This window comes from Callithrix jacchus, chromosome 4, assembly GCF_049354715.1.
Source record: "Callithrix jacchus isolate 240 chromosome 4, calJac240_pri, whole genome shotgun sequence".
Classification (NCBI taxonomy): domain Eukaryota; kingdom Metazoa; phylum Chordata; class Mammalia; order Primates; family Cebidae; genus Callithrix; species Callithrix jacchus.
In genome coordinates, this window is record NC_133505.1 from 164,908,873 (window position 1) to 164,924,096 (window position 15,224).

Below are 15,224 nucleotides of genomic sequence, written 5' to 3' on the forward strand. Positions count from 1 at the left end.
GTCAAGTTAGTTGAGAGAACAGGCTAAAAAGACATCTAAATAATGAAGCTGGGGAACACACTAGTAAGAGGAACAGCTGTAGAGGATTGTGAAGGTGCAGGGTTCCAGAGGGTTCCATGAACTGCTGGGAAAGAGAGCAGGTGAAGGCAGGGGAGTAGAGGGAAGAGAGGGGAGGCCAGGTGCTGGGGGGGATGCTGTGCCTGGGATGCCTCTGGGGAGCTGGGCCTGGTCAGGTGCTTGTGCAGCCCTGGCAGGTGGAGGGGTGACTGGAGGCCAGTGGTTTACAGTCGTGAAAATAGGTCATGAAAGGCAACCCAGATGCCAGATGAAGAAGAAGAAAAAGCACTTTGGCCGTGCGTGGTGGCTCACGCCTGTAATGCCAGCACTTTGGGAGGCCGAAGCAGATGGATCACCTGAGGTCAAGAGTTCAAGACCAGCCTGGCCAACATGGTGAAACCCTGTCTACTAAAAATACAAAAATTAGCTAGGCGTGGTGGCAGGTGCCTGTAATCTCAGCTATGTGGGAGGCTGAGACAGGAGAATCGCCTGAACCCAGGAGGCAAAGGATGGAGTGAGCCAGGATTACACCACTGGACTCCAGCCTGGGCAACAAAGCAAAACTCCATCTCAAAAAATAAAAATAAAGCACTTTTAAAGAAACACATATCTGGAAGGTATTTTAATAGCTCAGCCAGACCATGGAAAGAGTGGCCTCTGATTTTGCTTTCTGACTTTAACCTGGTTATTGAAATAAAGACAGAAGATGATCAGTCCATATACAAAAATCTGTAACCACACAGCTTTGGAGACAAGGGTCATTAGGTCTCTAGTGTATGGCGTTCTTGCTGGAAAGAGAGTGCTCCTGGGGGAAGAGAGGATGGCAGGGTGTGGCGGAGGCTGGAGTTTGTATGGTCAGCATCGTCTGGGGGAGCCCTGCGCAGACCCGCAGATAGCACATGCATCCATGAGGCTGTCTTCCTGCCTGTGCTGATACTCTGCTCTTCCTCATTCTGCCCTCAAGCCCAAGGCTCGGACTGGAATAAGTAAACCTTATAATGTCAAGCAGATCAAGACCACCAATGCCCAGGAGGCAGAAGCAGCAATCCGGTGTCTCCTGGAAGCCAGAGGAGGTAGGTCTTCTGCTGGAAGGGGAAACCCGATTCTCCTTTTCTTTTCCTCTCCCCACTAAAAGTGGTCTAGAAATGAAAATAACTCTTTATTCTTCTGGAGGCAACATTAAATGAAAGCATCCTTTAGCAACATTTTATATAAATCTGTACTGATTGTCCATTTAAAATTCAGTATATGAAAATCATTCCAGGGCTCTTAAGCAGCATCTAGAGGATAAACTGAAATAAACTAAATTGAATTTTAAAAACAGGTTAATGCTGCCAGCACTAAGTCATTCTGCCAGCTTTATAAAAAAGACAAAGTTATAGTGTTTGTCCTAATTTCAGGCATAAAATCTACCTTTTAAATGGCTGGCAAGTGTAAGTAAAGTTCTTAGTGTCAGGCAGGGACCTCTTTCCTACCATCCTGTCTGTTTTCTCTTGCGGTTACTTCACTGAACCCACATTAGTCAGCTTGGCCTCTCCCCACTTCGTTCATAATCACTGGTAATTTACACTTTTACATTTGGCCTTGGCTTTGTTCCAGAATCTCCTTTGGCAAGAAGAGAGTGTGTCCTTTTTTTTTTTTTTTTTGAGACTGAGTTTCACTCTGTCACTTGGGCTAGAGTGCAGTGGCTCAACCCCAGCAACCTCTGCCTCCCAGGTTCAAGCAATTCTCCTGCCTCTGCCTCCTGAGTAGCTGGGACTATAGCCACGTACCACCATGCCCAGCTAATTTTTGTATTTTTAGTAGAAACAGGGTTTCACCATGTTGGCCAAGCTGGTCTCGAGCTCCCAACCTCAGGTGATTCACCCGCCTCAGCCTCCCAAAGTGCTGGGATTACAGGCGTGAGCCACCATGCCCAGCTGACTGTGCCCTTTGAAAAGGTGTGAGCAATCACCATTGCCTAGTTTGCTTTTAGTCAGCATGTTTAACTGCTTTGGAATTCTCAAATAATATTCAAGGGGGCATGCGTTAAAAGGTTGAGAACTACTGTTATAGAATAATACTGCCACAAATGGTTTCTTTTTTTATTTTAGAAAAATAACTAAAACTATGGATTTAACAAAGCAAGTTTCCATCAGCTGATAAATGGATAAACAAAATGTGATCCATCCATACAATGGAATATTGTTAAGCCATTGAAAAAGAACGCAGTGCTGATACGTACTACCTCATAGGTGGACCTTGGAAAGATTTTGCTATGTGAAAGAAAGAAGGAAAACAATAAAGGCCACATAGTATACCATCCCTTTTTATGAAATGGCCACAGCCAGCAAATTCATGGGGTCAGAAAGCGCTTTGTGCTTCCCAGGGTCTGGAAAGAGGGGTGGGTGGGGAGTGACTGCTGATGGTGTGGGGCTTCTTTTTTGTGTGATGAAAATGTTCTGGAGTTAGACGGTAGTGATGGTTGCACAACTTTGTGAATATAATAAAAACAATGAAGGGTACACTTAAAAAGGGTCAGTTTCACCGTATGTGAATTATATCACAATAAAGCTGTTTAAAAAAACAAAAACTAGTGATGTAGACGTTACTAGAGGTTTGAAATCTACCTGCAGTCTCAGCTTAACACGCTCTTGGTCATGGCCCCACTGAGATTTGGATGTATGTGGATCATCTCCCCTGAGAAATGTAAGTACACATGAGACTTTGCATATGGTCTCAGGGTCTCACTGGTCCACATCCAGACTATCCACAGACCCCAGATCACCACCCCTGCTAGGAAGGTGAATGTGAAAAGCTGGGGCTACAGGGCGCAGTGGCTCACGCCTATGATCCCAGCACTTTGGGAGGCTGGGGCAGGAGCATTGCTTGAGTCCAGGAGGTCAAGGCAAAAATTTATTTTATTTCATTTTATTTATTTATAACAAGAGTCTCACTTTGTCATGATGTGGCGCAATTTCAGCTCACTGTAAGCTCTGCCTCCCAGAGGAGGAGATTGAAGTGATTCTCCTGCCTCAGCCTCCCGAGTAGCTGGGACTACAGGCACACACCACCACACCTGGCTACTTTTTGTATTTTTAGTAGAGATGGGGTTTTACCATGTGGGCCGAGCTGGTCTTGAACTCCTAACCTCATGATCTGCCCACCTTAGCCTCCCACAGTGCTGGGATTATAGGCATGAGCTACCGTGCCCTGCCCAAAAAATTTAAAATTAGCTGGGCATGGTAGTTCGCACCGATAGTCCCAGCTACTTGGGAGGCTAAGGTAAGACTGCGTGAGCCCAGGAGTTCCAGCAACATAGTGAGACCTCATCTCTGCTAAAAATTAAAAAAAAAAAAAAATAGCTGGGCATGGTGGCACTCACCTGTAATCCCAGCTACTCAGGAGGCTGAAGCGGGAGAACTACTGGAGCCTGGGAGGTTGAGACTGCAGTGAGTCGTGATTGCACCACTGCACTCCAGCCTGGGTGACACAGCACAATCCCACCTTAAAAAATAAATAGTGAGAAAAGCTGGGACTGAACCTAGCTGGTTAGTCCGGAAATACACTGAATTAGTAAATTACCCTTAGGATGTAGACTGTCTAAAGAGGAAATCATGCAGTGAATTACCTCACCCTTGACACTGCCGCCATGTGGTTTTATGTTTCAGGTGCCTCAGAAGAAGCCTTCAACACCATGGCCCTGAGGGACCAAGCATCCTCTGAACCAGAGCCCATACCAGGGGCAGCCAAACCAGAGACCCCACAGGCACCCCCGCTCCTGCCCCGCCGCCCCCCACCCAGAGTTCCTGCCATCAAGAAGCCAACCTTGAGAAGGACAGGAAAGGTAACAGCCTGGTAACATAAAGCCTCTTACTCCTAAGTCGCTCGGATATCTTGATAGATAAGAATTGTGTCTCACAGACAAAAAATCTAGTTACCTATGGACATCCTCTGTTCATGAGTTCCAGACACAGGCGTGTCTTTGGGGAAGGGTTTGACGACTGCTTCCTCCCTCATGCCCCACTGTGTCTTGGCTCTGGCTGAGAAGAACAAGGGGTCCACTGTCTTCGCAGATTGTCAGTGTGACGAGAACAGCTTGGAGGTATTATGCTTCCTAAGTGTTCTGGATCCCCAGAGGGAAACACAGTGGGATGCTTTTCCCCTCGTGTTCTGGTACCGCGCATTTGCATGTGGTCTGTGTTGTGTGCACGTGGTTTCAAGGCATTAGAAAAACAGTAACCGATTCCCAGATTTGCCAGGTTCCAGGCTCTCGTGTGGCCTCGGTCTATGTGAGGTTCCACAGCTTTTCTTGACACTTTTCTTGCAGATTGTTTTTTGCTCTCGCTCTCAAGCTTCTCAGCCTTGCTTACTGCTTCAAAGACATGAGTTTGTAAGGACAGTAGCAGCCCAAAGACTGGCATCTGTAGACACATCTGGATCTTCCGTTTGATCTCAGTGTTCTAGTGACGGACCCTCGGTAATCCCTCCCTGGTCATCCCAGCGTGGCGCCGCTTCCCCCAAGGGAGTGTGAGCAGTGACTTTGGCTTCACTCTTGGCAGCACTTGCTTTGTAGTTCCTGGGTTGCTCTTCCATCCCACGTTGGCTCATTGCCATCCATCCCTTGTCCATGCCTCCTTACAAAGTGGACCTTTTTCGTCCCCCTTTTTCCCGTTCAGATGTTCCTCGACTTAAAATGGGGTTATGTCCCCAATAAACCCATCATAAGTTGAAAATTACCATGTCAAACCTGCATCTAATACACCTAACCTACCAAACGTCATAGCCTCGCTGACCTTAGACATGCTCAGAGCATATATACATTGGCCTACAGCTGGGGAAAAAAGATCTAACACAGCCTATTTTATAATACTAAAAGTAAAAGGTCAAACTTCAAAATTTGAAGTATGGTTTCTATGGAACATTAGCACTTGTGAACTGGGATCAAGTGGAAAATCCTAAGTGGAACCATTGTTAAGTCGGGGACCACCTGCTTTGTCTTTTCTTATAAAAGCCAGAAGCAGAAATGGATTCATTTTCCCAACCCGCTGCACAGAAGTTAGAGTAAAAAGCTGTTGGAAAAGAGATTTTTTTTTTTTTAGCTTGTTTTCTAAAGAACCAAAAGAAATTCTGAAATGCCAGTGTTTACTAGCCTACTGATCTCCATTTCTGTACGAAAGCTTCATTTTGACTGTGCAGTTGTTTTCTTTGTGATAGAGCTGAATCAAAACCAAGGCAGTGTAAAGGTTTCCATTTTTTACCAATATTTAAGCATAAAAGATTCAGGGAGCAACGTGCAGTGGCTCACACATGTAATCATAGCACTTTTGGAGGCCGAGGCAGGTAGATCACCTGAGGTCAGGAGTTCGAGACCAGCCTGACCAACATGGTGAAACCCCATCTCCACTAAAAATACCAAAATTAGCCGGACGTGGTGGCACATGCCTGTATTCCAGCTACTAGGGAGGTTGAGGCAGGAGAATTGCTAGAAGGTGGAGGTTGCAGTGAGCTAAAATTACACCACTGCACTCCAGCCTGGGAGACAGAGTGACACTCTGTCTCAAAAAAAACAAAAACAAAAAAATTCAAGGAGAAAGTATATATATCCATTGGTTCTTCAGTTAGCTCAGTATTGTAACACAAGTTACTTCACCCTAGCGTAGTCCAGACCATACATCAGCCCAGGCTGCATTTTCAAAGAGTGTTTTCAGAGAGTTTCCCTTACTTTCAGTAAGGGAAAAGCATAACCCCATTTCCTAAAATGAAAAAGAGAAGTTTGTCTCTGATTATTTACTGTGGCCCTGGTTTTTAAATTTCCACTCATTTTCATTGGACCTGCTGGTGTGACCTGATAAATGCGTGTTTCTCCTGTGCTTTTTCTTACCTGGTCACATTTCTGGCATCCCACACATTCTCAAATCTTGAATTTGCTAGAATGTCAGCTTGATCTCATCTCTGTTCTCTGCTGACCACTCAGTGTCCTCTGATCATCAGCTTCCCAGGTGTTGGCTTCTTATTTACACTCTTTGTCCTACCTTTTCTCAGCCCCTGTCACCAGAAGAACAGTTTGAGCAACAGCCTTGCCATTTTACAATCGGGCCCCCGGAGACAAGCCTTGAGACCCCTCCTATCGCCACAGCCCCTCAAGTCCCTCCTGTTCCCAAACCAAGAACATTTCAGCCAGGGAAAGTTGCAGAGAGGAGGCCAAGCCACGGAAAGCCAGCATCAGATGAAGCCCCTCCTGTGGCAGGAGCCTCTATGCCACCACCTCCAGAGGCACCATCTCTTGTGCCCAAAGTCCCCCCGAGGAGGAAGAAGTCAGCCCCCGCAGCCTTCCACCTGCAGGTGCTGCAGAGCAATAGCCAGCTCCTCCAGGGCCTCACTTACAACAGCAGCGGCAGCGCCTCTGGTCACCCACCTGACACGGGCACTGCCTTCCTACAAGGGGACTTTCTCAGCACTTCCTCTGCTATAAGCCCCGACAGCAATGGCACCAAAGCAATGAAGCCAGGGGCAGCCCCCCTTCTTGGCGATTATCAGGACCCCTTCTGGAACCTTCTTCACCATCCTACACTGTTGAATAACACTTGGCCTTCTAAGAGCTCAGACCCTTTGGACTCAGGGACCAGGAGCCCTGAAAGGGCTCCCACAGACCCAGCATCAGCTAGAGCTTCAGCTGCCAAGGCGGAGCTGCCACCAGATTGTGAACACAACACCTTGGGTCACTGGGTGACCACGGGTGACCAAGACAAGAGGACAGCACTGCAGGTATTTGACCCACTGGCAAAAACATGACTCTGCGGCTTTGAAGGCCGCCCTCCTGCAAAATGCATACCTTCCTCCCTCCAGGCATCGCTCCACCAGAAGACACACCTATTTAAAGGCACACTGGCTAAAACATTTGTGCATCTGTCACTCTTGTGTAGTTTACAAACATTGTGTCTCTTATTCAGTAAGATGGTTAGCCACTAAAAGATACTTCATTCAAGACTTGTTCATCTGAAGTTTCCTCTTACAGGAATGGGAACTTTCCTGTTAAATTCAGTGTATGGATTTTAGGCAAGGACATCTAGCTGATGAGGCCCGAGAAGTTCTTGCCCATTGAATTTTTAAATGGTCGTTCATTTCATGTTGTCTTTTGTCTTTTGTTTTATTTGTACTTTACAGATTTGGAATAACGTTTTGGAGAGCTGCCTGAAGGCTGATGTATAAAGTAAGGATTAGAGGAAGAGGTCGCTGGGACCATTAGTAGCTGTCCTGGCCCACTTAAACAAGGTTACAGAAAGTCAGAGTTGGAAGCAGCAAAAAGGTCAACCTCATGACTAGACTGTACATTCCCATGAGCCCTCGTGTTTAACTGTGTCCATGTGTATTAACCTTGGTGTGTGCATCCCCGGGAAGCTGGTGTCATACACCGTTTGCCTCTAAAGCATATACCATTAGCTTAACCTTAGCTTAAACTAGCTGAAGACTCCTGTGCCATCTCTTAGACATTGCATGCCCTATCAATTACTATAATCCTGGGCGGTGGCGTGCTACTGAAACCAATTTTCATCCACCATCTAGTCCTTATTGAATGAAATCTCATGGATTCTTTGTTCCACTTATATTCCATACGTACCACATAAAAGCAGTGTGAAAACTCACGCTGGCATGGGATATTGATTCTCATTGTTAGAAAATGGAGAGAATTTCAGCCTCGTCTGTCCGGCTGGAGCTTCAGGATGGAAAGTACTATGTGTCCCTGCATCTAAGAATCCCTAGGGCAGTGTTTCTGGGTTTGCTTATCTCTATATTTATTAGGTTTATTTCTTGCCTATTCATTTTCCCCGCATTTCCAACACCACTTCTCACCTATTCGATAATTGAAAAAGACATTACCATAGTGTTACATTTTTATAGTAATGTTACAAGGTCTAGCATCCATTTGGAGCAGATATTGTGTTTTGGCTATTTAATAAGTTCACTGGTGAAATCTTATTGTGTCACTTGTATGTGGGAGCCTTTCATGTCATAGACTCGTACAGCAGTGATAGAGTGTCGCTCCTCACATGACTGGGAATGTCTGTCCTAAACGCTCACCACTAGGATGGTAAGGATCATCTTGCCTGGGCTATGCCACTCTCTTGTTACCAGTTAGACCTCTGGAATTTCAGAATTAGTTTTCATTGTCACTATCAAGATGTACTATAGATTACTGAAATCTGGCAATCAAAACAAAAGCTACAATAGGCATCTCCTTTCATCTGAAAACTAATACCAGGGAAAGGATAAAAGAAAAAGGAATCTGTGATACACAGAGCTAGACAGATAAGATGCACAGTTGACCAGACATAAAAGGTGGTGTTTAGGTGATCAGGATGCCTTTGGCGGCATTTATGTGCTTTGTGTGATATTTACCTCCATAACAAACACAAAATAAACAGAATGGTCCTTAATAGAGTTTAGGGGAGAGCGCAAGATGGGTTGCTTGGAGAAGCTGATTTGCCAAGATGCACATCGCTACTAATGAGCAAGAGTCAGAAATGAAGTGAAATTGAAGAATTACTTCAAATGCTCTTTTCCTTATCACCTGTTTTCTCACCAAAAAGGAGGTAAATTTGAAAACAGATAAATGTAACAACCAGTCAGGAAAAGTGAGCTCCTCTATTGCTTGCAGTGCTGGAAATAGATCTCATTTTTAGGTTTTCTCTTTGTTCCAGAGAGCAAATAAATGGGACCGAGAATAAAATTTGTTAAGATAGGTGCTCATCTCCTAAGTAGCTCTTCAGAGTCTGACAGTAAGTAAAAACACACAGAATTATGTTGACTTGGGGAAGTGAATCCAAAAAGTTACAAGGTGTTTAAGAGTTAAATATTATTTGATCATGGCTGTCAAATTTAGTGAACAACACAGATTGGATTTTGAGTTGGTAATATGTGGTTCTCAAACAGAATTCTCTTTAAAAAAAAAAAAAAAAGAGGACAATTGGAATTGCCTTATTTTTAAAATCAATGCTTACTAGTTAGTAGCATTCCCAGGTCAGCAGCAGAGTTAATTAAATAATCTTGACAGTGAGCAGCTGCCATCTTGGGGAGTTCATCCTGTCGTTTTTTTAAAGGTTTCGTCTTTGATGCTACCATTCTTGTAGCTTATTTTGTTACTGCTGTTCTCTATTTTGATGCAGATCACTGCAGACTGCTTTAGGTACTCGACAGCTCACCACTGTCTCTCTCATCCCAAGCATAGGCCCTTTTACATCACCATCTTCTCAGACTTCTTGCCTATTCTTAAAATTTGTTTTGGTTAATGGCTGAATTAGGACATCAGCTCAAGCGATTCCTGTAACAGTTTAAAGTTGTTGAAGTTCAAGGCACATAATAAAATTCTTCCTAATGTGTATAAGTATAAGCAAAGTAATGTATCAAAGTGTTCAGTTTACAATGAAGTCATTTCACTGGGAAGAAAAGCTGCAAAGGTTATTGAGGGACTAGTGATTAATAAAATCCTGTAATATTTTTGAAGTGAAAATTTGTACTGAAGTTGCACATGATACCTATTAAATGTTTTTGTCTTTCTTAAAATTGAATTTATTTCTTTTCAGATATGAAGAGAACCTTAGAATATCTGACTAGCCATCTGTTCTGGATCAAATGCAATTACTAGTTATTCCTCTTGAGTTTTGGGTTTTGATTCATTTTTTTAACTATCAAATTAAGTTGAAAAAACAGAAAAGTAATCATTTGATTAAGAATTTATGACTTGAATGCTGCTAGCAGGGACCTCTGCCACAACATGTAATAACTTTATGCTACGTTATCTACAAGACTTGAGAGCTGCTAGAATTCATTTTCTGCATGATTTCATAGCAAACTTATAAAGTCTGAACTGCTAGTTTGAGTCTATTACAACATAGAGGCAGGAGATGGAAGTAGACACTCTTCCAAGTTCTGTTTAGGTTTGCTCTAAACTAATTAATCACACAATACAGGTCATAAATGTTCTCTGATGATTTTTAGAAATAAGAATATAACCTCAAAATAATAAATATGGTTAGTCCTTCCTGACCAGTAAGGAGATATATTGAATTCAATAAATCTGCAGCCAGTTGCAGAAACTTCTTTCCAAGGGAGTGGGGGAGATAGGTTTAAAACACAGTCTCATAAAAGGCAAATTGTTTGCCTGTATGTCAATAAGATAATAGGAGTACAAATGACAGCAGGCACAGTGGCTCATGCCTGTAATCCCAGCACTTTACGAGGGCAAGGTGAGTGGATCACTTGAGGCTGGGTGTTTGAGACCAGCCTGCCCAACATGGTGAAATCCTGTCTCTACTAAAAATACAAAAATTAGCTGGGTGAGGTGGCACACAAGTGTAATCCCAGCTACTCGGGAGGCTGAGACAGGGGAATCCCTTGAGCCTGGGAGGCAGAGGTTGCAGTGAGCTGAGACTGCACCACTGCAATCCAGCCAGAGTGCAACTCTGTCTCAAAAAAATTGAGTACAAATTGAGAGAGTAATCGTGAACAGGGGTTAGGGGAGATTTGGGAGAATCATATAGTATGTAGTGTTTTCCTGAGTTGATAGCTTTTTTTTTTTTTTTTTTTTTTTTTTTTTTTTTTGAGATGGAGTCTCACTCTTTCACCAGGCTGGAGTGCATTGGTGTGATCTTGGATCACTGCAACCTCTGTCTCCTGGATTCAAGTGATTCTCCTGCCTCAGCCTCCCATATAGCTGGGACTACAGGTGTGCGACACCACGCCCAGCTAATTTTTGTATTTTTAGTAGAGACGGGGTTTCGCCATGTTGGCAAGGATGGACTCAATCTCTTGACCTCATGATCCACCTGCCTCAGCCTCCCAAAGTGCAGGAATTACTTACAGGTGTGAGCCACCATGCCCAGCCAATCACTCTTTTTTTAGTGCTGAATAATAATTCATTGTCTGCGTGTACCAGTTTTTCCATTCTCCTACGGAAGGACCTCTTAGTTGCCTCCAAGTTTTGGCAATTATGAATAAAGCTGCTATAAACATCTGTATGTTTTTGTGTGGACATAAGTTTTCAGTTCATTTGGGTAAATACCAAGGAATACAACTGCCGGATCATATGGTAAAAGAGTATGTTTGTAAGAAACTGCCAAAGTATCTTCCAAAGTGGTGGTACCATTTTGCATTCCTGTCAACAGTGAATGAGTTTCTATTGCTCCACATCCCCACCAGATCTGCTGCTGATGGTGTTTTGGGATTCTGGCCATTCTAACAGGTATGTAGTGGTGTCTCGTTTTTATTTGCAATTTCCTAATGTCATGATATTGAACATCTTGTCACATGTATGTTTGGCATCTGTGTGTCGTCTTTGATGAAGTATCTGTTCAGATATTTGGCCTAGTTTTTAAACGGACGGTTAATTATCTTACTGTTGAGTTTTAAGTGTTCTTCATACATTTTGGGTAACAGTCCTTTAACAGATACATGTTTTGCAGATATTTTCTCTGAGTCTGTAGCTTGTCTTCTCATTATCTTGATGTTGTCTTTTGCAGAGTGGAAAGGAGGGTTAAGAATTTGAAAAGTAACAGAGTTGATTAGTAGAAAGGATGCTGCCAATGGTAAAGATACTTCCAGAGGGCCTTAAATCACAGTTGAGGATTTTATTCTGTGTATCATAGATCTTGGTCATAGAAACATCTGAATAAATTTGTGTGGTAGAATGGCTAAGGTTATAGGCTTTGTCTGGGCTACTAGCAACTCTTCAAAGCAACTGGAATATAGTTTAGAAATGGTATGAAGTGGACCCAACTTCTTCCTGAGGGATGCTTACACAAGGACCATTTATTCAGTAATAAACCATTGCTCTTGCTTCCTGAATTAGGTTTCTCAAGGAGTTATTCAATTTTATTGACATTTTCAAAGCACAACTTTAAGATTTATATGTCGTTTCTATTTTTTTTTCTTTTTTATCTTTTATCTTTTTTTTTTTTTTTTTTTTTTTAGATGGAGTCTCGCTCTATTGCCAGGCTGGATGGAGTTCAGTGGCATGATCTTGGCTCACTGCAGTCTCCATCTTCCGGGTTCAAGCAACTCTTCTGCCTCAGCCTCCCAAGAGATGGGACTACAGGCGCCCACCACCACACCCAGCTAATTTTTGTATTTTTTTAGTAGACACAGGGTTTCACCATGTTGGCCAGGATGGTCTCAATCTCCTAACCTCGTGATCCACCTGCCTCAACCTCCCAAAGCACTGAGATTACCAGTATGAGCCACAGTACCTAGCCTTTTCTTTTCTTCTTAGAGACAGGATCTTGCTCTGTCACCCAGGCTAGAGTACAGTGGCATGATCATAGCTCACTGTAGCCGTGACCTCCTGGGCTCAAATGATCCTCCCACCTAAGGTCCCAAGTAGCTAAAACTATAGGGGCATGCCACCAGGCTGGTCTCGAACTCCTGGCCTCAAGCAATCCTCCTGCCTTGGCCTCCCAAAGTGTTGGGACTACAGGTGTTGGCCACCATGCCTAGCTCCCTCTGTATTGTATTTAAAAATATTTTTCATTGGCCAGCACAGTGGCTCACGCCTGTAATCTCAGCACTTTGGGAAGCCAAGGCAGGCAAATCACTTGAGGTCTGCAGTCTGAGACCAGCCTGGCCAAACATGGGAAAAACCTGTCTCTACTACAAATGTAAAAATTAGCTGGGCGTGGTGGTACATGCTGTAATCCCAGCTACTTGAGGCTGAGGCACAAGAATCGCTTGAACCCAGGAGCCGGAGGCTTCAGTGAGCCAAGATTGCGCCATGGTACTCCAGCTTGGGTGACAGAGTGAGACTCTGTCTAAAAACGTATTTTTTCCTTTGTTTTTCAAACATCTTTCATTCATTTTAACTTTAATTTGGATCTGTTTTGTACTATTGATTTTGTTCTTTTCCTAATCATAATTAAAAGTATAACTGGGTTTTTAATTTTAGTCTTTCATAATAAAAATATTTAATTAAAGTTACACATTTTCCTTTGATTTTAGCTTTAACTGCACTCCATACATTTTGGCATGAAATTTTCTCCTTGTCATGAATTACTAGATTGTAATTTGTTATTTTCTCTTTGATCCATTGGTTATTTAGAATTTCTACTAGAATTTCCAAGTAGTTAAGGGTTTGTTTTTAATTAATTAATTAATTTTTTTAAATTTAAAATTGCTTACCCCTAATTTTATTGGCATGTGACCTGAGACTATGACCTAGAAAAACATACTTTTGAAAACGTGTTAGTTAGATGTGATCATGTGCAAGATTGATTTTTGAAGTGGTTTCATCAATATAATTTTTTTTTTTTTTAGTCATAGGGAATGAAATTGTGTGTGTGTGTGTAACTGATTTGCTGTCAATTACACTCTACCTGCTGGAAAAGGTCTTTGTGCAGCGGAGATCTGTGGGGGGTGGTGAAGGCTCTAGTGCTAGTTCCAAAGTGATGCCCTCGCCCTCTCCTACCAGGATTCCTTAGATGTTGCTGAATAAATGTTTCACAATTTGTTGTAAGCCTTTTGGTCAATCTCTAGAGATGCTGCGTGATTGCTTTTGCTAATTTTGACCAGTTTAATAGATGTCTTTCTGGGGAAGAGGTTTCCCTGAGCCTCTCATGTGGCTGTTCTGGAATGTAGCCCCTCTGGGCTCTCCGTGTTCTGTCCCATTGGCCTCCTCGTCTGTCCGTGTGCCAATACAACATAGTCTTATTTTATTTAACTCTGATATCTGATAAGCACTCCTACCATATTCTTTTTTTCTGATATCTTTTGTATTTTTATATCAATTTTAAAATTAATCCAAGTTCCATTTTTAAGAACCTGTTGGAATTTTTGGGACTGCATGGAATAGAATAGATGGCTTTACAGTATTGAGTCTTCAGTCCAAGAACCCAGCACATATCTTCATTTAAGGTTTTCCTTGATGTTTCCTAGTTTTTAACTTGTTATAAAAAGTTTCAGATATACATGAAATCAGAGGGAACAATCTGGACTCTCGTATATGTCACCTAAGTTTAACAATAATACTTTGCTATATTTGCTTTATATATTTTTCCTTCGCTGAAATATTTTAAAGCAATTCTGCTATCATACTTGACTCCTCGATGCTTTCAATGTGTATCTCATTTTCTTTCATAATCTTAATGTCATTATATCTAACAAACAATTCTTATTTTAAAATTCATTTGCTCTTTTTTGCTAGTATACTTATATATAGATGTTTTTATATTGAATGTATCAGCAACCTTACCAAACTCTCAAAATTCTAATAATTTACTATATTTTGATATATCTAATATGCCAACAATTTAGCAGATCCACCATTTATGTACCATTATTCTTAAGAAGGCGTCTAAATTATGACTCAAGATCTATTGTGAGATGCAGCCCAATTCCAGAGATGTTCAAATATTGTAAAATGTGTCTTGGAATTGATAAGACATGGTATCTGTGGATTCTTTTGGATTTTCTATATAAATAATCTTATCACCAGCAAACAATGAATTGTGTTTATTCCTTTCTCATCTTGTACCTTTGTGTCTTTTTCTTGCCTGGAGTTGGCTAGGGCATTCAGTACCATGTTAAATATGCTGACAGTGGGCATTCTTGTGTTATTCCTGTTCTCAGAGGGAAGCTGTTAATATTTTTACCACTAAGTATTGTTTATTGTTTTTTTTTTTCTTTAAGTTTCCTTTATTGAGAAAATTCTCTTCCTGGCTTGCTAAGTTTATCTTTTGCATGAATAGTGGTTAAATTTTATCAGATATTTTGTGTGTGTTGCAACAATTATGATTTTTCCTTTCATTTAATGTGGTGAATTACATTGATCTTTCAATACCAAGCAAACCTTGCATTCACTGTGTAACTCCAACTTGGGCAGATTATTTTATCCTCAAATAATGCTGGATTTAGCTTGTCAATATTTTTGCTTAGGATTTTTGCAGCTACATCCATAAGTGAGAGCGGCTTGTAACTTTCCCTTTTTTATACTGTCCTCGAATGGTTTTGGTATCAATGTTTTGTTAACCTCATAAAATGAGCTGGAGACAACACTCTTTTAACCGGAAGGACTTGATACTTTTGGAACTGTTTCCTCCTCAAACTTCTGGTAGCCCTTACCATCAAGTCCTGTCTAGGTTTGTTCTAAGCTAATTTTAAGACATAAAATACAGGTCATAAATGTTCTCTGATGATTTTCA

At 42.0% G+C, this 15,224-nt stretch overlaps 2 protein-coding genes across 29 annotated transcripts in view; one reads left to right on the plus strand and one right to left on the minus strand.

The window, feature by feature from the left end:
* SYNJ2 (synaptojanin 2) overlaps positions 1–9,600 on the plus strand; it is a 116,282-nt gene extending 106,682 nt beyond the window's left edge. For 18 of the 28 annotated variants that reach the window (XM_054254559.2, XM_054254562.2, XM_054254560.2 and 15 more), the window contains 3 exons: positions 1,022–1,130; positions 3,708–3,883; positions 6,082–9,600. In XM_054254559.2, the coding sequence (XP_054110534.1) occupies positions 1,022–1,130; positions 3,708–3,883; positions 6,082–6,831 (1,035 nt within the window). In that variant the 3' untranslated portion in view covers positions 6,832–9,600. Of the gene's footprint in view, positions 1–1,021; positions 1,131–2,150; positions 2,630–3,707; positions 3,884–4,366; positions 4,567–6,081 lie in introns of those variants that run through there. The other 10 variants (XR_013534648.1, XR_013534651.1, XR_013534650.1 and 7 more) reach the window with 4 other exon arrangements.
* Positions 1–15,224, minus strand: part of SERAC1 (serine active site containing 1) — an 84,847-nt gene that overhangs the window by 2,238 nt on the left and 67,385 nt on the right. Inside the window, exon 17 of the transcript XR_004742192.3 lies at positions 5,921–6,084. The gene's annotated coding sequence lies outside the window, so the exon portion shown is untranslated. The remainder of the gene's footprint in view (positions 1–5,920; positions 6,085–15,224) is intronic.